Source organism: Clinocottus analis, unplaced genomic scaffold, assembly GCF_023055335.1.
Source record: "Clinocottus analis isolate CAN_PGR_092001 unplaced genomic scaffold, fCliAna1.0.p SCAF_14, whole genome shotgun sequence".
Classification (NCBI taxonomy): Eukaryota; Metazoa; Chordata; class Actinopteri; order Perciformes; family Cottidae; genus Clinocottus; species Clinocottus analis.
In genome coordinates, this window is record NW_027175865.1 from 8225810 (window position 1) to 8242131 (window position 16322).

The window sequence follows — 16322 nt, forward strand, 5'->3', positions numbered from 1 at the left end:
ATGGGCATTTTCTTCGTGTTGCAGGTATTTAGTCATGAACAAAACTATTGGCCTGGATAATGTTGCTAGAATGAAAAGTTCAGAGATCTCCAAAGTTATTACAAATAATCCTGAGACGGCTGGAATGATGTTAAGATCCTTCAGTCTGGAACAGAGTGGACCAACCATATAGAAGACAGTCTGATGTGTCCCTCTGCAGAGCCGCACCATGGCGAAACTAATCATGTCAAACGTGTACCAGATACCAACTCTTTGTCACCATCATTATGCATCAGGATACAAAGTGACAGCCCGTGAAGTCTCTTGCCTTGCTTTCAAATAGATGACGGAACGGGGAGAGAGTAGGTGTTACCTCCCAGCAGAAACAATGGACAAGCGTTTAAATATTGACTCTGGCTCTGGAAGAGACTGATTCATGCTCTCACCTCTGGTCAGGGCTGAACCTTGACTGTGTTTGCTCTGCTGCGGGTCCGCTGATCTTGGCTGTTTTCCTGTAACTATCTAAGCGTGAATATCAATTTTTTGACCTACTCTTAACAATGGTAAAAGGGATGCTTTTCATTCTAAAGTGTTGGTTGTTTTTTTTAAAGGTACTAGCTTTGGAGTTGGTGGCTGCAGTTGAAACAGAATCAGAGGCTCAGTGCTGTGGGATCAAGTATACAAGGTGGTGTCCCTAAAGGACAGAAAGGCATACATTCATACTCTGAACACAATGTTAGACTATATTATGATCGTGTGGCATCTTAAAATTAATATAAGACACAACAGGTTCTTATGATAATACATTTTATGTATAAATCCTTCTCTAATCAAGTTTGTAATATATTTGAGCAATTTTCTCCACTCAAACAAAGTATGAAACAGTGTTAATTTCAGAAAGAAAATAATAATCTTGGAGCATGTTTGGCTTCTGACTTTTGCTGGTTGGACAAAAGCTGAGATATAAGCAGGGCAGGAGGAAAAGAAAGGAAAGTCATACAGCAGGAGGATCTCTCCCACAGCGAGCCAGAGTGGACTCTAATATATACGACACGAAACCACATGTCTTTCTGATCCCATGCGTTCAGTTTCCACTTCGATCAACCAGTGAACGCACGTGTCAGACAAAAAGACCAGACAATTAGATCACAAGCTGTGGGAAGTCACTTGTTTCCGATAAAAGAAGACTGGCACACAAGAGTTTAGGGGGAGAGTGTTTACGGTCCAGGGGTCAGAGAGGGTCAAGTGATGAGGGCCGGGCGAGAGTTTAGGAAGTCTCAGTTCTCCTGGGGGGCCGAGTCGTCGGGCTGACTGATGAAAGTCTCGGTGGAGTGGACGTCGACGTCCTGCTGGGCGGGGACACCGGTGGACGCTGATGGACCCATCTTGGTCTGAAGCAGGAAGAGGAAGAAAAGATGAGGAATAAGAATTACATCATTGACTCCCATAACTTAACACACACACAAATAATGGATTTTAAATTGAAATCTGTGGTAACAATCCTAAAATATAATGCTACGATTTAAAATGCAATGTTATGAAAATATCCGCTTAAAAAAACAGATCTGATTGTAAATGTATGCATTTGAAGTGAGATCTATTTATCTTTTAAAGAAAGAAATAACTAAATCTTCCTCTAAGAAAAGAAAAGTTTAATCCACAGCAATAAATCTTTGCTCAGTTCAATACACTGACGGATTCTGCTGCGTCAGCCTTTTTTGGCCCGGTATGACCAGCAGCTTATGGTGGATCACCGTGGCCAGCGTCGGCTACTGTAGACGTGGCTGCGTAACGGTTCCTCGCCGAGTTGCTGGACGTCTTGACATTTCTCTTCATGCAACTGACTCGACACGTTGGGCGATGAAAGCAAATTCAAAGTGTAGTTCTGTGATAAACACTTGTGGCCACTGGTCAGCAGAGGTGAACGAGTCTCACTTTAAATATTGATTAGAAAATAGTTTGCGGTTCCATGCACGGCTCTGGGCGTTAACTATTCTCATGTAAACATTTTGAAATGTGTATGTCTAAAAAAATAGTCTGGTACCTTCAAAGTCTCCACTTTCTCCTCAAATGACTTGAAAGTTGGTGCATTCCTGTGAAAGAACGAGACGTAAATAACAACATAACAGGCCCTACATTGTGTGAATTTATTCGTAATGCTTATTTATGTATGCATTCTAGTTTGAGAGACACACACACACACACACACACACACACACACACACACACACACAACAAGTTGCCTCTTCAGAAGGAGGAGCTCATGTTATCTGATGAGGACACGGACGATGCAGGACTTTAAAGTGACTTTAAAACATAACCGAGAGAGAGCAGAATGAACAGGATGGTAGGAGGCAACCAAAAACATATTTGTCTAAAAAAAAAGAAAATAAAATAAATTGTAGTATTTGAAAAGCTGTATGCCTTTCATACAGCTTTGAATACGTGTAGGCGAAATAAAACAACTTAGGTTTACAGAGCTGCAGAAACAGATGGGTGCTCATGTGTGGTATTTTTGTTGGATATAGGTCAGAATGGTTTGGATGAATGTAATATATTTAATGTTTTAATCTCACATAGAGTTAAAATGATTAATAAATAAGCCTATTGACAATAATTAATTAATTCAGGAGTTAAAACTTGTCAAATATGAACCATTTGAGTATTCTATGTGAACTAAATCTTTTAAGTGTTAGATTGTTGGTGAAGCCTAGAACAATTTGAAGACAAACGCCCTTAAATTCTACTAAATAAAATAATAATGTCTGACATTTCAGAGACAAAACAATTATTTAATCAATTATTCAGTTAATAAGCCACAGATTCATTGATAAAGGTAAAATACTTGCAGTTCTAATCTCACACGTCCAGACCTGCACCTCATCACTTTGGTGGTGGGATTCCACCAGTAAACACCAGCAGACAACACTGGACAGACCACATTTCTTCATCGTTAAAAGTGGATGTTTCCAAATTCACAGCTAACCGATGTTGCCTCTGGCTTCAAAGATGTCTTTTATCTCAAGATTTTTGCTCGACCTCTAACAGCTTGACCAAGCTGAGGTCTGTCTTGGCGAGATAATAAAGGCTGCAGCTCCCCTGATAGCTCACAGTAGCGCTTAGCGGTGGTCGCTCCTCAAAGGAAACTCTTCAGACAATGCATGTTGAAAATGCAGAACGAAAGCCAAACAAGTTTCCCTTTTCTCTCGTGCTGCACAAACACATGGAACAGCCTTCTCTTCTTTCATATTGTATTCAACACGTGTAGCTCAGAGGGCACCACAGGGTGCCAGACTCACATTAACACAGATTCCCCTTACCTCATGACAGGCATACTAGCGGAGTGTTGTAATGAGCGTGTGCTATCCGACAGCAATATGGAGGAGAAAGGTGTTAGCATGGTAGGCATTAGTTTAGTGGACATCTTAGCATAGTACAGTTTAACAGACAGAAAGAAAAAAGAGAATGACAGGCACATATACCCTTATTTATTCTTTGATATGTTCACTGAGTATTCTAAGTGCATAAATCCTACTTCATCCCATTAAGATTAATTGTGTATATTAACACAGTGTGTGCACTAATCCTGTGTATTATGGGGGATCTCTCTCACACACACACGCGCACTCACACACACACAGAGAAGTGTTGAGGCTCATCTCTGAGGCTGCACTTCTCAGCACCCTGGTGCTTTGAGGGGCCTAATAATCTTGTTTGCGGCTCAGTAATCCAGAGAGAAGAAGGATGACAGGGGTGAAGATGGATTAGGATCTCAACTAAAGGGGTCATCTGGAGCAATATCTCTAATAGAACAATCTGTTGCTCGTTTTTTTTAACCAGGATATATTAGCAATAATGTATTGGTAGATATTAAAGTCGGCACTTTGAAAGCAGAATGTGAGGACTGAAAATCAATCTGTTCAATCTGCTATGAAAATATATCCCTTTTATGAATAAGGAGAAGATAACAGATTAACCTGGTAATTGTGAAACATGTCAGACCAAAGACTGGTTATAAGAAATGGACATAGTCAATATGACATTACCCTTTGGTTTTGAAGCCTTACATGTGGCATTTTGGACGTCGCCATCTTGTTTTTTGGCTGTTTGAATAAGTCATTTTTATGCGACCTTTACTTTTCAGACCTGGATGTTGTCCCCTGAATCAGACCCACGTGCTATTGCCACGACATCTATACCTCAATATCAGTCGGTAGAATTTGTGTTCATGTAAAAAATGGAATAGACAGTAGGATTGAAAGTAAGGACATTTTCAGGCACTGAATCTCTCAGCCCATTTAACTAGCACTTTGAGGTCCCTGTGCAATTTCTAGGAAATAAATCATCAGGTTGCTCAGCGGATTAAAAGGACACTGTTTCTGAAATATTCGGTGTTTGACAAAATATCTCTCACGTTTAAAGCCTCCTGTCTGACTCACCTGACATCCTCCAGCTTCTTGGTGATGACAGAGCCCACAGTGGAGAACGCTGCTGTGGCCTTCAGACCTGCCTGAGACAATGTTTCAGATGTCCTCTTATAGCTGGAAGAAAGGAGGGAGACGGAGAGAGAAAGAGGGAGAAGACATGGGGAGCAATAATAGGAGATATGGAAGTGATGAAAGGAGACAGAGAGGCATCAAGGTCACAATGCTGCACGTTTCTCGGAATATAAAACCCCGCCACCCGCACATGCTACAGGCAGCTTGTCAAGAACACTGACATCTGATCATTGTTCAGCCTTCTCTTAACAATGCAGAGAGTTTGCTATAGTTGTAAAAGGTATTCTGTACAGACGTGAAGAAAACATCATGATAAGAAGGCAGTTGACCAGGAGGTCATAAAAAGGACAAGCTACTTCAAAAAGGTATCTCATAAACTCTATTTAACAAGCGAAATATAGTGCCTGCTCAGTTCAGGTGAGACACTTACGCGATGGAGGTGGTGACATCCTGCCAGGTTTTGGTGAAGTTGTGTTTCAGCTCATTGAGCGGTGTGATGCCCAGCTGCTTCTTAATGTCTGCCAGGTGCCTCTCCTTTGCTGCCAGCACCTGGGACAGAGTCACGATCTCATCCTCAACCTACACACACACACACACACACACACACACACACACACACACACACACACACACACACACACACACACACACACACACACACACACACACACACACACACGCGCACACACACACGCGCACACACACACACACACAATATGCTTTACCATGTCTTGTCTGATTAGATATCAGTTTAACAAAAGTCGAACTAAAGAACCACAAACAGAGAGGAAAGGTGGATTATAATGTGATGTTTGTTTGCCCAACAAGAGCTGCAACAGGTGATTAATGTATTAGTCTGTCAATTGGTAATGAATCAACAGCTATTTGGAGACTAATCAAAAATGTTAAACATTCTCAAGCTGGAAATGAAAAGACGTGTTCTATACTGTAGCACGCTTTTAAAACCCTTATTGATTATTTGCATTATTGGGTCAAACACCTGCTCTTGACCTCTTGAAACTGTTTAATCCTTAATCCCTCCCGTCCTGACCTTGACCAACTCTTCTTGTAGCTCCTGCTGCTCCTCCTCCGTCATGGCAGGGGGAGGCGGGGAGGGACCGATGGATGTTGCTGCGTCTTCTCCCATCTCCGGGACTGATTCCGGATGATGTTGGGAACCTGGGAGGTCAAATTTTAAAAAAAGTTAAATCCATCTGTACCTCTGACTTGGCAATGCAAGTGTTCACTTTGAGGCTGTAGAAACTTTGTAGCGTCTGATTTAGATTTTAAAAGACATGTTCAGGCCCGTGTTTGGTGTGGGACTGAACAGGTGATATGGGGAGGCCCATGTTGAACTCTGGTCAGCTGGTCCTCTGGAGGATGGGAAAAAGAAAAGGAAGCTGGTAGTAAGACTTCAGGAAACTTAAGGATGCTAAAGATGCAGTTTCATGATAGGTGGAAGTCAAAAGGGAAAACATTAATTCACACTGTACCATTACCCAAAAGACAAAACACCCTCTTCTTCCCACTGATACATTGTCCCTCCACACACATACAGTATACAGTGAGCACACTTGTATTTGATGTTGCCGTCTCTGACAGAGTTGTGGCCAGTAGGAGCAGCAGTGCATCAATAATACAAAGAACGTTCTAGATGGACACGTCATGGGCTCAGACAGCGTGAGAGAACAGAGCAAAGGAGTGCTGTCAGTCAAAAGGAAAACAGCGGGTGCGGATGTACTGAGCCTGAACGGAGCTGGAATAGAGTGACACAAATGTGCTAGATACAAAAAAAAGGATTGACTCGAGAAACAAAAGGACTATACTGTGTCATTACAAGGGGGCACAGCAGAAAGAGACTGAAAGGCGATCAAAATAGACCTGAAAGTACATTTCATTAAAACATTTTCTTTGCAAACATCATTACACTTTTGTTCAAACGTTTGTTTGTTTGGTTGTTGGTTACTTTATTCAGAGAACACAATGGCATGTTAAATTGTCATGGAAAATATTGAAACTGTGGGAAATAGGGTGTGCTTATTTACTTTTATGCCGAGACTCAGATAAGAAGATTGATACCACTCAGCTCTCTGTTAAATATGATGTATTGTTAATTACATCTTTCATAATATATTAACTTGGCTTAGTTTAAACTCTGCCTTCCAGCATTGCTAGTGATTTGGAGTATCATACATACATACATACATACATACATACATAATGTATGTATGTTACTAATGGAGTAAATCCAATCCATATTAAATGGTTCTTTTATTTTGATAATCCACATTTTGCTGTTTTTTGTAAGCTTCCAGCAATTCCTTGGAGAGGAACAGGTTTAGGCCCTGAGTTATCTGCTATGTAAAGTGTTGTAAAACACTTCTGAAGGCAGCAGTGAGAGATCTGTCTTCACGAGTTGAGCAGCAAATGTGTGCCTGTGAGGAGTTTCATCAGTGGGTGCTGTGAGCAAGAGATACAAATAAAAACCACACTTGGAAAGAGAGGGAGAGCAAAAGAGAAGTTTGTATGTGGAAGCAGAAGTTTGTCTGGCTTTACCAAATGTTTTCTGCCCCACCCCTCGCTTCCTTTTAGAGAGCAGGCTCTGCCAAACGGCCTCCTAGCGCTCTGCGGCAACTACTGCCACAACAACTAGATTAGACAATTACATAATTAGAAAACAATTAGCGATTAGAAAAGAATAATAAAAACAGACTTGCCAAACTGCCTGCACATAATTATCTCTACTTTGATGATGAGTGACTAGCAACGCGCTACAATAGTCCACTAACGTAGCCAAGTCGTCATACTAGTTGGTTATGTTGACTAAGCGACTTTTCATATCTTTCATAAGTAGCACAAATTAATGTGGCTTCAATAGATGCTTTAGTCTGGAAGATGAATAAATAAATAAATAAATAAATATATATATATATAGTTTGTTTTAATAGGTATAATAAAATAAAATAAACCAAAATAAAAAATGACAAGGCTGAAATAGTTGTATGTTTCAAATTGTGTGTAATAAACAGATTAAAACAAGACAGATTAAAACCTTTGAGGTACTAAACAAGGTTAGTGCAATTAAATAATCAAAATAAATCATCATTTCGAAGTAAATATTTTTATTTATTTACTTACTAACAGTCTTAATACAAAATGAAGGGAAACTGAAAAGTGACAAACGCTGCTAACAAACAGAGCTTTGCATTCCCCCAAATTCTCCCCGCCCAATGAACCAGACCTGTGTTCTATCTTTCTGTCTAGCACACCCACACCCACCCACACCCACCCCCACCCCCACCCCCAACCACCCCACCCCACATCTCCCGTTCCACCTTGTGATTACCTCTGGTTCTGACAGCTGGCGAGGTGGGCGGCGTGTCGCTGTAGGCTGGGGAGAGGTAGAGGTAGCTGGCGTTGACTCCTTGTTCAAAGTCAAACGGAGAGTGGTATTCCTCCAGGGGCTCCATGTTTACAGTTGGTAGTGTGTTTGCTGGTCGGAGGGACAAGTACCTCCCCACCACCACCACCACCGCCACCACCACCACCGCCGCCGCTGCTGCTGCTACCTAAGCAAAGCCAGCCAGGGTCTGATTGTCTGCATGTGATCCTGACGCGTGCTAGCTCTGTGTCTCCTTGTTTACAGCGTCCTGGACTCTCGTGGTGTGTGTGTGACAGAGGGACACAATATCCAAGGGTGTGTACAAGTGGGAGGAGGTTTTGTATTGGCTTTCAGACGGTCAGAGTGAGAGTACAGTGAAGCCGGATTTCCATTTTCTGTTTCTGCAGCCGGCCAAGGCTTTGTGAACCCCCTTGTTCCTTTCTTGCTGTTAATAAGTTACCTGTCCCTTTAAGCAGCTGTTACACACACACACACACACTTTCCACACCCTCTTCCTTTCCAGCATAATCCCAAAGGTCAATTCACAATCCATCCATTTGCGCAATATGTGCCGTTTTCAGATCCTAGCCCCCATTAGCAGAGCTGCTTCTGCAGTGATACTGCGTTCCAATACTCTCAGGTCTTTCTGTCAATTCACTCCCTCCCTCACTTTCCGTCCAGCTTGAAATAAAAGAGGTCCCATTTGTGTGGGCTGGTCACATGTGTGTGTGGGGGGGTTGTGGTTGTGGGGGGCATTAGAAGAAAAGCATAATCTGCAGTGTCCCAGATTACAGCAAAGCGCTAATCCAGGGCGGCCAGTCCAGTTTGAGGCAGCAGTAATGCTAGTGAGCTAGAATAGAGGGGACAGGCTGCCAGAGGCTACACTTAGTATTGTGTGTGTGTACTTAAGGAAAAGTGCTCTATATGTGGTAGAGAGCTAGTACATGTACACCGTCTGTTTGTGTGTTCCTATTAGGGCTACAACAAATGACAATTTTTGTTATTAGAATATTTTCTCGCCTTATCGATGATTGGTGCATAAAATATATCAGAACATCCAGATATGTGAACATATAAAACCTTTTGTTTTGCTCATCCAACAATTACCATTAATATTTATTTTGTATGTTATAGAAGATAAAAATATATACACATTTGAGAAGCATTTAAAAAAGGAGAGTTATGAGGCGAGAATTGAAGCTACACAGAGAGAAGAACTATGCAAGAATAGGTCACGTCTCATTCAATTCTAACACATTCAGACATTGCAAGCACCGACTGATGCTCTTAAGGCTGCAGTGAAGAGGAAAATGGCCGGGTGACATTCCAGCACTAACTTTATTAGATTTACATTCTACTAAAGATTTAGTGTACATCTGAAGAGATCATGTTTGGAGGGAGGTAGAGACTCATCCAGAGCATAAGACAGTCAGAAAGTGAGGCTACATCCACACTAATACGTTTGCAATTCTTTTATTCAGAAGAGAAACACATGAAGATGTTCTGTACAATCTTAAACCACTTGGGTCATACAAGGCTGTGTAGCAAAGTCCGCCCAGAACAGGACACACATGCAGTAACTTTTTACCAGCTATCAACTTGCACACATGCACTAAAATAGGCTTGCATCAAGAACAATGAATCCTCAACAGGCGATCAAATTGAGCATTATTATTTCTACTGCAAACTAAGCTAAGATAACACACACTTAGCCTTTCTCTCCTACTCCATTCAGAGGCCCTCTATCGCAGTAAAATGCTAAATCTAAGACTAAATTATTCTGAGGCGAAATAAAAAGCTGATAAAATGGGTTAGTTTGCAAAACATGTATCTCAACTTTTATCAATTTTCCTAAATCATTTGTGTTTGTTTCATGGAATATCAAACTTGTGTTGGGTTGTATAGATAAAGTATTTCTTTAAAAACCCAACATTACTTCCACTCTGCAGCCCTCCTGATCAGGGCACATTAACTTATTCATGATCAACACTGGGTTCATTTGATCAACAGGAAATCACTGCTATGTTTGAGTTGGATAAATGATTAATCTCATAAATAAAAAATTCCATCAAAGTGCATTGCACACACAGACTATAACCAGAAACAGCCATTTTTAAGTGGTTAATTAAGCACCGCAGCAGATCCATTAACTTGCTATTCATGGCATATCCTGTCACATGATAAGCCTAAAACAAGAATCATGAGACATGGGTGGCCAGGGATGCAGCGAGCGTGCCCAGTCCACAATAGTCAAATTACTTGTGCATCATGGGAAATCATGAGAAAACAGTAAAACCACCTTCCATGTGTCTGTGTTACCTCTTACTGTGGCACTGTGTCTAAACTGAGCTAGCCATGTAACTTCATATTTAATGTAGAAATACCAGAGTGGTATCAATCTTCTCATTTAAATAATGGCAAGAAAAAGTATATTCCTGCACATGTTGAAATCGTTAATTTAAACAAGGTTAACATACTAAGTCAGGTTCATTCTTCATACACATGGTGTGACGGGAGGGGGGGGGAAGGGCACCCTGATAATTGTGTCTTAAAACTGCCACCCGCATAGGGTTTACCTGGATTAAAGCTTTTGACTGCCCTGTTTCAAAAAAGTTTCTTTTACAAAAACTGCCGTGTTGAGGGAGGGAACAACAAATATCTCATCACAACGACATACAGGGATTCCACCAGTCTCTCTGGTATGGCCTTTAACAGCTAGTCGCAGAGTATTTGTAGTTCTCATTTATGAATTTAGTGCTTCCCAAAAAAATGTATGATAAAAAGAGACTAGATGACAAATTGAAATCTTCAGTTATGTTATGTAGGCTTTAATGGGACACACCTACTATGCTCCATTTGACAGTGAGGCCCAAAGTTTCTCTGTACAGTGTCATGTTAGAAGATACTCCATCTGTTGCCAGAGGTCTCAGACAGGTGTGACCTCTGCTTGGACAAATCGCAGACGTTATTGAAAAATGCTCTATTAAGAAGAAGGCAAATGACAAGAAATGAAATGGCTATTGCATAATTTGAGTTGTCAATTTCAACAGTTTCCTGTGACACAGTTTTGTCAATTGTTTCGATTTCCATTGCCCTCTTATAGCTGCAGTAAGCGGAGCACAGATCAGAAGCTTTGAAGAGTGGAAACATTTAAAATCATAAAAGTGCATGTGCTATATGATTTAGGATCAAAGGTGTGAAAGACAAAGGAGCCTTTCCCTTTAATCTTTGAGATGAAATGTGGAAATCTTCTGATACTGGTGAACCTGCAGGTTTTCTTGTTAGGTCACAAGCTTTGGGTAGCATGTTTTAGTTCAATAATGGCTGAGATCAAACCTTTCAAGAACAGTTTCTAAAACAACTTGTGACAACCATGAATGGAGTGCAAACAACAAGATAATTTAGAGTACATTTCTTAGCCATCAAACACCCGGTACCGCCTACATGAAGCATTTAACACGAGAGAATGACAGCTGCTGAGTTGTATTTGACTCAAGACTTTAAAACGGTGCTGGATGATAGATAAATATTTACCATTTCTTACACAACAAGTTTGCTTTATGTGGTTGGTGGGACGCTAGCCTCCTCTTGGCTGTTCACACAGCTGGAAGCATCTGGTTGTGCCTCAATGAAATCTAATAAGACAAAAATGTTACTCATGATCAATCTCATGAGACAACAGAGTTTGAATAACAAGATTGATATGAGCAGCCTGAATGTCTCATTTTTGAACATGTGATTTGAGCCGAGACCCTTCGCCTCCATTGAGGGAGCAGAAAATACCAGAAACAAGCTTAGTCCAAAAAGGAATATTGTGCAGGACCTTCTTCTCAAGCTACAAAATCCCAATAGTTTTGACGTGTAGAATCCTGGAGTGAGATATTTAGCAGACTTTTTTTTTTAAAAAAGGAATAAAACCTTAATGGTAAATTGCTAAAAGAAAATTGGAATAAATTCCTTTAGAAAGAAAGATTATTTTCAATAGAATTAATTAATATGAAGTCACTTCTGTACCTTTTAGAGGCACGGAAAATAGAGTACAAAGAAAGAGATGTTTGTTATCATTGAGGTCATCTTCTTAAACACAATCAGAGGAGAGCACACTCCCCTGAGAGCCCTTTGAGAACGCCAGTCAGAACACTTAATATGCTCACTGACCTCCTTCTGAAACCTGCTAATCATCCGGTTAACTGTAATACTTCACCTGAAATACTGACAAACGTGGAAGAACACCTCCACACCGAGTGGTATGTACTGATTAAACAAAAGTAGATTTTTAAAAATGGGAGATCTGTAATGATACGCTTCAAAAAGGGCTCTTTTAGTCACTCGACAGACAGGCAGATAGAAACGTGGAGTCCGTGTATTGTTTTTCATTAGAGGAAGTCCACGCACACACACACGCCAATTGAGTATTATATTGCTACGTTTGCTATGGCACGAAGCTCTTACTGTAGCGCACCTTAAAGATCAGAGATTTGCATCTGTAGCCAGATGGGAGTAGAGCGAAGCATCAGGGGATGGCTGGGGTCATGTGCTACGCGAGTGCTGCGTGTCATGGTAGTATCCATAAGGGCTGAGAGGTTGGAATTAGGGAGATGCATGACCAATGAAACATTGGTGACTGAGCAAGCTGAAAACCAGCAGCTAACAGCAATGAGGAAAAACATGAACAAGAATGCAAGTACAGATGGTGCTGAGATACAGCCACCATAGTCCTTCATAAAAGGGTGACAGTAAAATGAACTTCATTGTTGGCATGAGTGTGAGACAATAAAAAAAGAGAACTCAATAGTTCCTATGGTGATATATAAAAAAGGAACAAAAAAGGATGAAACCTACTTCTGCTACATAAGGCCATAACTGCTTTTCTATCCAAGTTTTCAAGGCCACAAAAGACAAGTTCGATACTTTTTGCCTGAACGGCTGGTGTGTCAGTTGCACACACGTGGTAGAAATAATGTCATGCAAGGGAAAACCTTGGAGCTAATGCGCAAGACACAGGAAAACTACACTACCAAAGAGGAACCATAGTCACAAGACCAGCAGCCAGACAAGTCGCCCGTAAATAATCTATACTTTGCTTAAAAATACATCGAGATGACATAGCAACTGACAGACCTCTTTTAGTCTGATATGAATTATTATTATTATTATTATTATTATTATTATTATTATTATTATTATTATTATCAGTCAGTAAGTTACATCTGTCAATATATGAAATATGCCGAGCCTTTCATGTGAAGAGATTTTTCACCTTGAGGCCAATAAACAAAATATACAACATGCAGACGTCAGGAAATTACATTTCTGCAGGGGGTCGAGGAATGTTTTCGCTGAAGGCAAATGAGGCCTGGGCCGTGCCTTGTTTACCTGGCAACCCCTTGAGGTGAACAAATAAGCCTCTGTCCCGTTCTTCTTTCCAAAATAACTACAAGGGCATATCATGTACAAATAAAATACGAGAAAAGAGTGTTTTTGATTAACTACACGCACACTTTTGTTGTTGAAACTGCAGCCAAAACACATGCACTTGCTGAGAAGCAGCTATCGCAATAAGCAAGTATAAATTAGGAGGATGGGTACGTGGTCTACAGGTATGAGAGGGCAGATGGTTGCCGTGCGGGAACGGAAATGTCTAGGAAGGTACAGGACAGGAAGCAAGCATGGTAAAATGCATTCAAATCAGGCCTCCAACATGGACTAGTAGGAATGTGCTACTTTTAAACTAAACATATGCACTCCTGAAGTTCAAAGAGGACTAGAAATGTAGACAGGGTAGTTTTACAATAGCAGAGTGAGGACATTTAGAAAACATGTAGTGCTAAGCTGTCAAACAGGTGTAACCTGCTTGTAAAGGTTTAGTTCTCAAATACATAAGATAGTTTCTTTTGTTTTTACCAAATCGAATTACAATTTCAATACCACCTCGTCATTTAATAAAGTCTAAGCAAAAGTGTGCTCCACCTTTCGATGTGTGTCAAACGTTTGACGCAATTATTGTTTCCTTTAATGGAAATGACAACTTCCGTGTTTATACTTTACTGAAATAGGCTACCGTGAGCCCGTCATCTGGTTAGACTGGAACAAATGCTGTGTCACACTCTACTTCCGTGATATTTGAAAATAAACCGTGACACACCACTGGTGTATCTAAAACCTTATTTCTTCTAAATGTCTAAAGGTCCTTATCCATGTAACAAAAATGACCTTAATAAGTTCCAATAGTAGCATATGTTATAAAAACGGACTAACTTTAGTCCCTGCGCAAGTTAGCTAGTTTGCCAACTTCCATGTGGGACAAAAGTAGTTTCATGGCCATTGAGAGACATTTCAGGAAATGAATTACCTTTCTCTGCATCCTCCATTTTACGACTCTGCGTTGTTTCTGGAAGTTTGTATGTCCAGAGTCTGCACGTTGATCTCTGGGCTGCTGCAGATCTTCCTGCTCTCGCTCTATTTCATGTTGTAGGCTGCTCGCCGCGCAGGGTGGGGTTGATGTGACGTCATCACGCAGAAGTGTAAACAGAGGCGAGCACGTGGATCAAGTGCTCCACCGTCAACAAGGCAGAGCTGAACCCCAGCGATACTTATTTGGCTGTTCGAGTTAAATTATGTTGTTTTTATTTCACTGCGCAACACAAATGAAACGTGCATATGTGTCACACCTCAGTTGTATGTGATTATATTCAGAATGGTTGTAAAATACTTTAGTACATTTAAATCAAGTTATACACGTGTAAATAGCCTACAGCAGAGGTTCTCAAACGAGGCTACTTCCCTGGGGGTACTTGAAATTTAAAATATATATATATATGTAACCACTGTGAGATAATGCATCCTTTTTAACCATGTTACATATATATATATATATATATATATATATATATATATATATATATATATATATATATATATATATATATATATATATATATATATATATATATATATATATAAATTATTCAAAAATCCTTTAAAAATAGTTATGTAATTAATATTCAATAATATAAGTGTATATTAAACCAGGCACTGCTGGCACAGCCTTGTGTATTATATTGTTTTTTAAAAATGCTTTGCGCTGTTGAGTTCAAATTATTGGATAGATTTTTGTCAATATCACGTTTTCATGTTGCTATCCAGATCTGACAATTGTTTTTGTTTTGGCAGTTGCCAGTGCTAAACCTCTGGAATAGCTATCTAAAGCTATAGTGGCTAGCCAATCCAACATGTTATGTCTGAAAACATGTCTTTCTTAATGAAAACATAGAACTTAGAAGTAGTATTATAGAAATTCATACTGAAATGGACTTTCAGGTTGTATTCCTGCACATACATCACCACAATAATAATAAAATAATAATAATAATAATAATAATAATAATAATAATAGAAGGAATTTATAGGATTTTGTAGCAAGCAGTGGCAGAATCTCAATCACTGATCCCTCATGTATACTAATGTATTCCATACTTGAGAGAAGATTTTGACAAACACTGTCCTATGGGGTTTTATTGGTGAAAGTCATTCCAGTGTTTGTATCAAGTTGATATACAATCCCTAATGAACTGGAGATTGACACACTATAATTGCACAACATGCCTTATACTTATATGGGAACTTAACCATTCCAGTGGGATACAACCCCACTTTATTGTAATCCAAATGTGGGCTAAATCCATAGCGTGAAGGGTTAAATCACACTCTTGTTCACACACTATGTGCAAAGCCCTTAATTGTACAATAAAACTTCATATCCAACTATGTTGTCAAGCATCACAGGCACATTCACTTCAAACATACAGAGAGAGAGAGAGAGAGAGAGAGAGAGAGAGAGAGAGAGAGAGAGAGAGAGAGAGAGAGAGAGAGAGAGAGAGAGAGAGAGAGAGAGAGGTGTTCTCAGGAAAGAGGGCCACCTGCTGGACCTGATCTTGATGTCAGGGAACAGAAACTCAAGTTACATGATATGTAAAAATCCTTTACTTTAGGCTATAACATCTCACTGGTGTATAGAGGTTGCCAATTTCAGATATGGTCACATATTATCACATGACTTAATTAAAAACAAGTAGTAGTAGTATTATAATATAACCTGTATTTATTATTTAATATATATATATATATATATATATATATATATATATATATATATATATATATATATATATATATATATTAGGCTAATAAATAAAAGCACAACATATACTATAAAATAAGAAGTCATGGTGACATACATACTATATTATGCTTGAATGTCCTGATTCAGATTTTGTTGTATTACTTTAATGGAGTGTTAATATTTATGAAATGGAACATTAATAATAATATTTCATTTAAAGGAAATATCACAATGAATTACACATATATAATTCTGCAGATGTACGATAATGTACAGAATTTTATATATTCATACATATTTATTTTATTAGTATTTATTATTATAAAATTATATATATATA

General features: G+C 39.5%; 1 protein-coding gene across 2 annotated transcripts; it reads right to left on the minus strand.

The window, feature by feature from the left end:
• Positions 1-1180: 1180 nt before the first annotated feature.
• On the minus strand, positions 1181-14343 carry tpd52 (tumor protein D52). Of its 2 annotated transcripts, XM_068576209.1 has the most exons (7): positions 14213-14343; positions 5530-5657; positions 4909-5057; positions 4419-4520; positions 3300-3341; positions 2024-2072; positions 1181-1370 (listed from the first exon to the last, which is right to left on the minus strand). In XM_068576209.1, exons 1-7 carry the CDS (start codon positions 14229-14231, stop codon positions 1257-1259), a joined length of 603 nt encoding a protein of 200 aa, XP_068432310.1. In that variant the 5' UTR covers positions 14232-14343; the 3' UTR covers positions 1181-1256. The 2 variants fall into 2 exon arrangements, with proteins under 2 accessions (XP_068432310.1, XP_068432311.1); XM_068576210.1 differs by lacking the exon at positions 3300-3341.
• Between the last annotated feature and the right edge of the window lie 1979 nt (positions 14344-16322).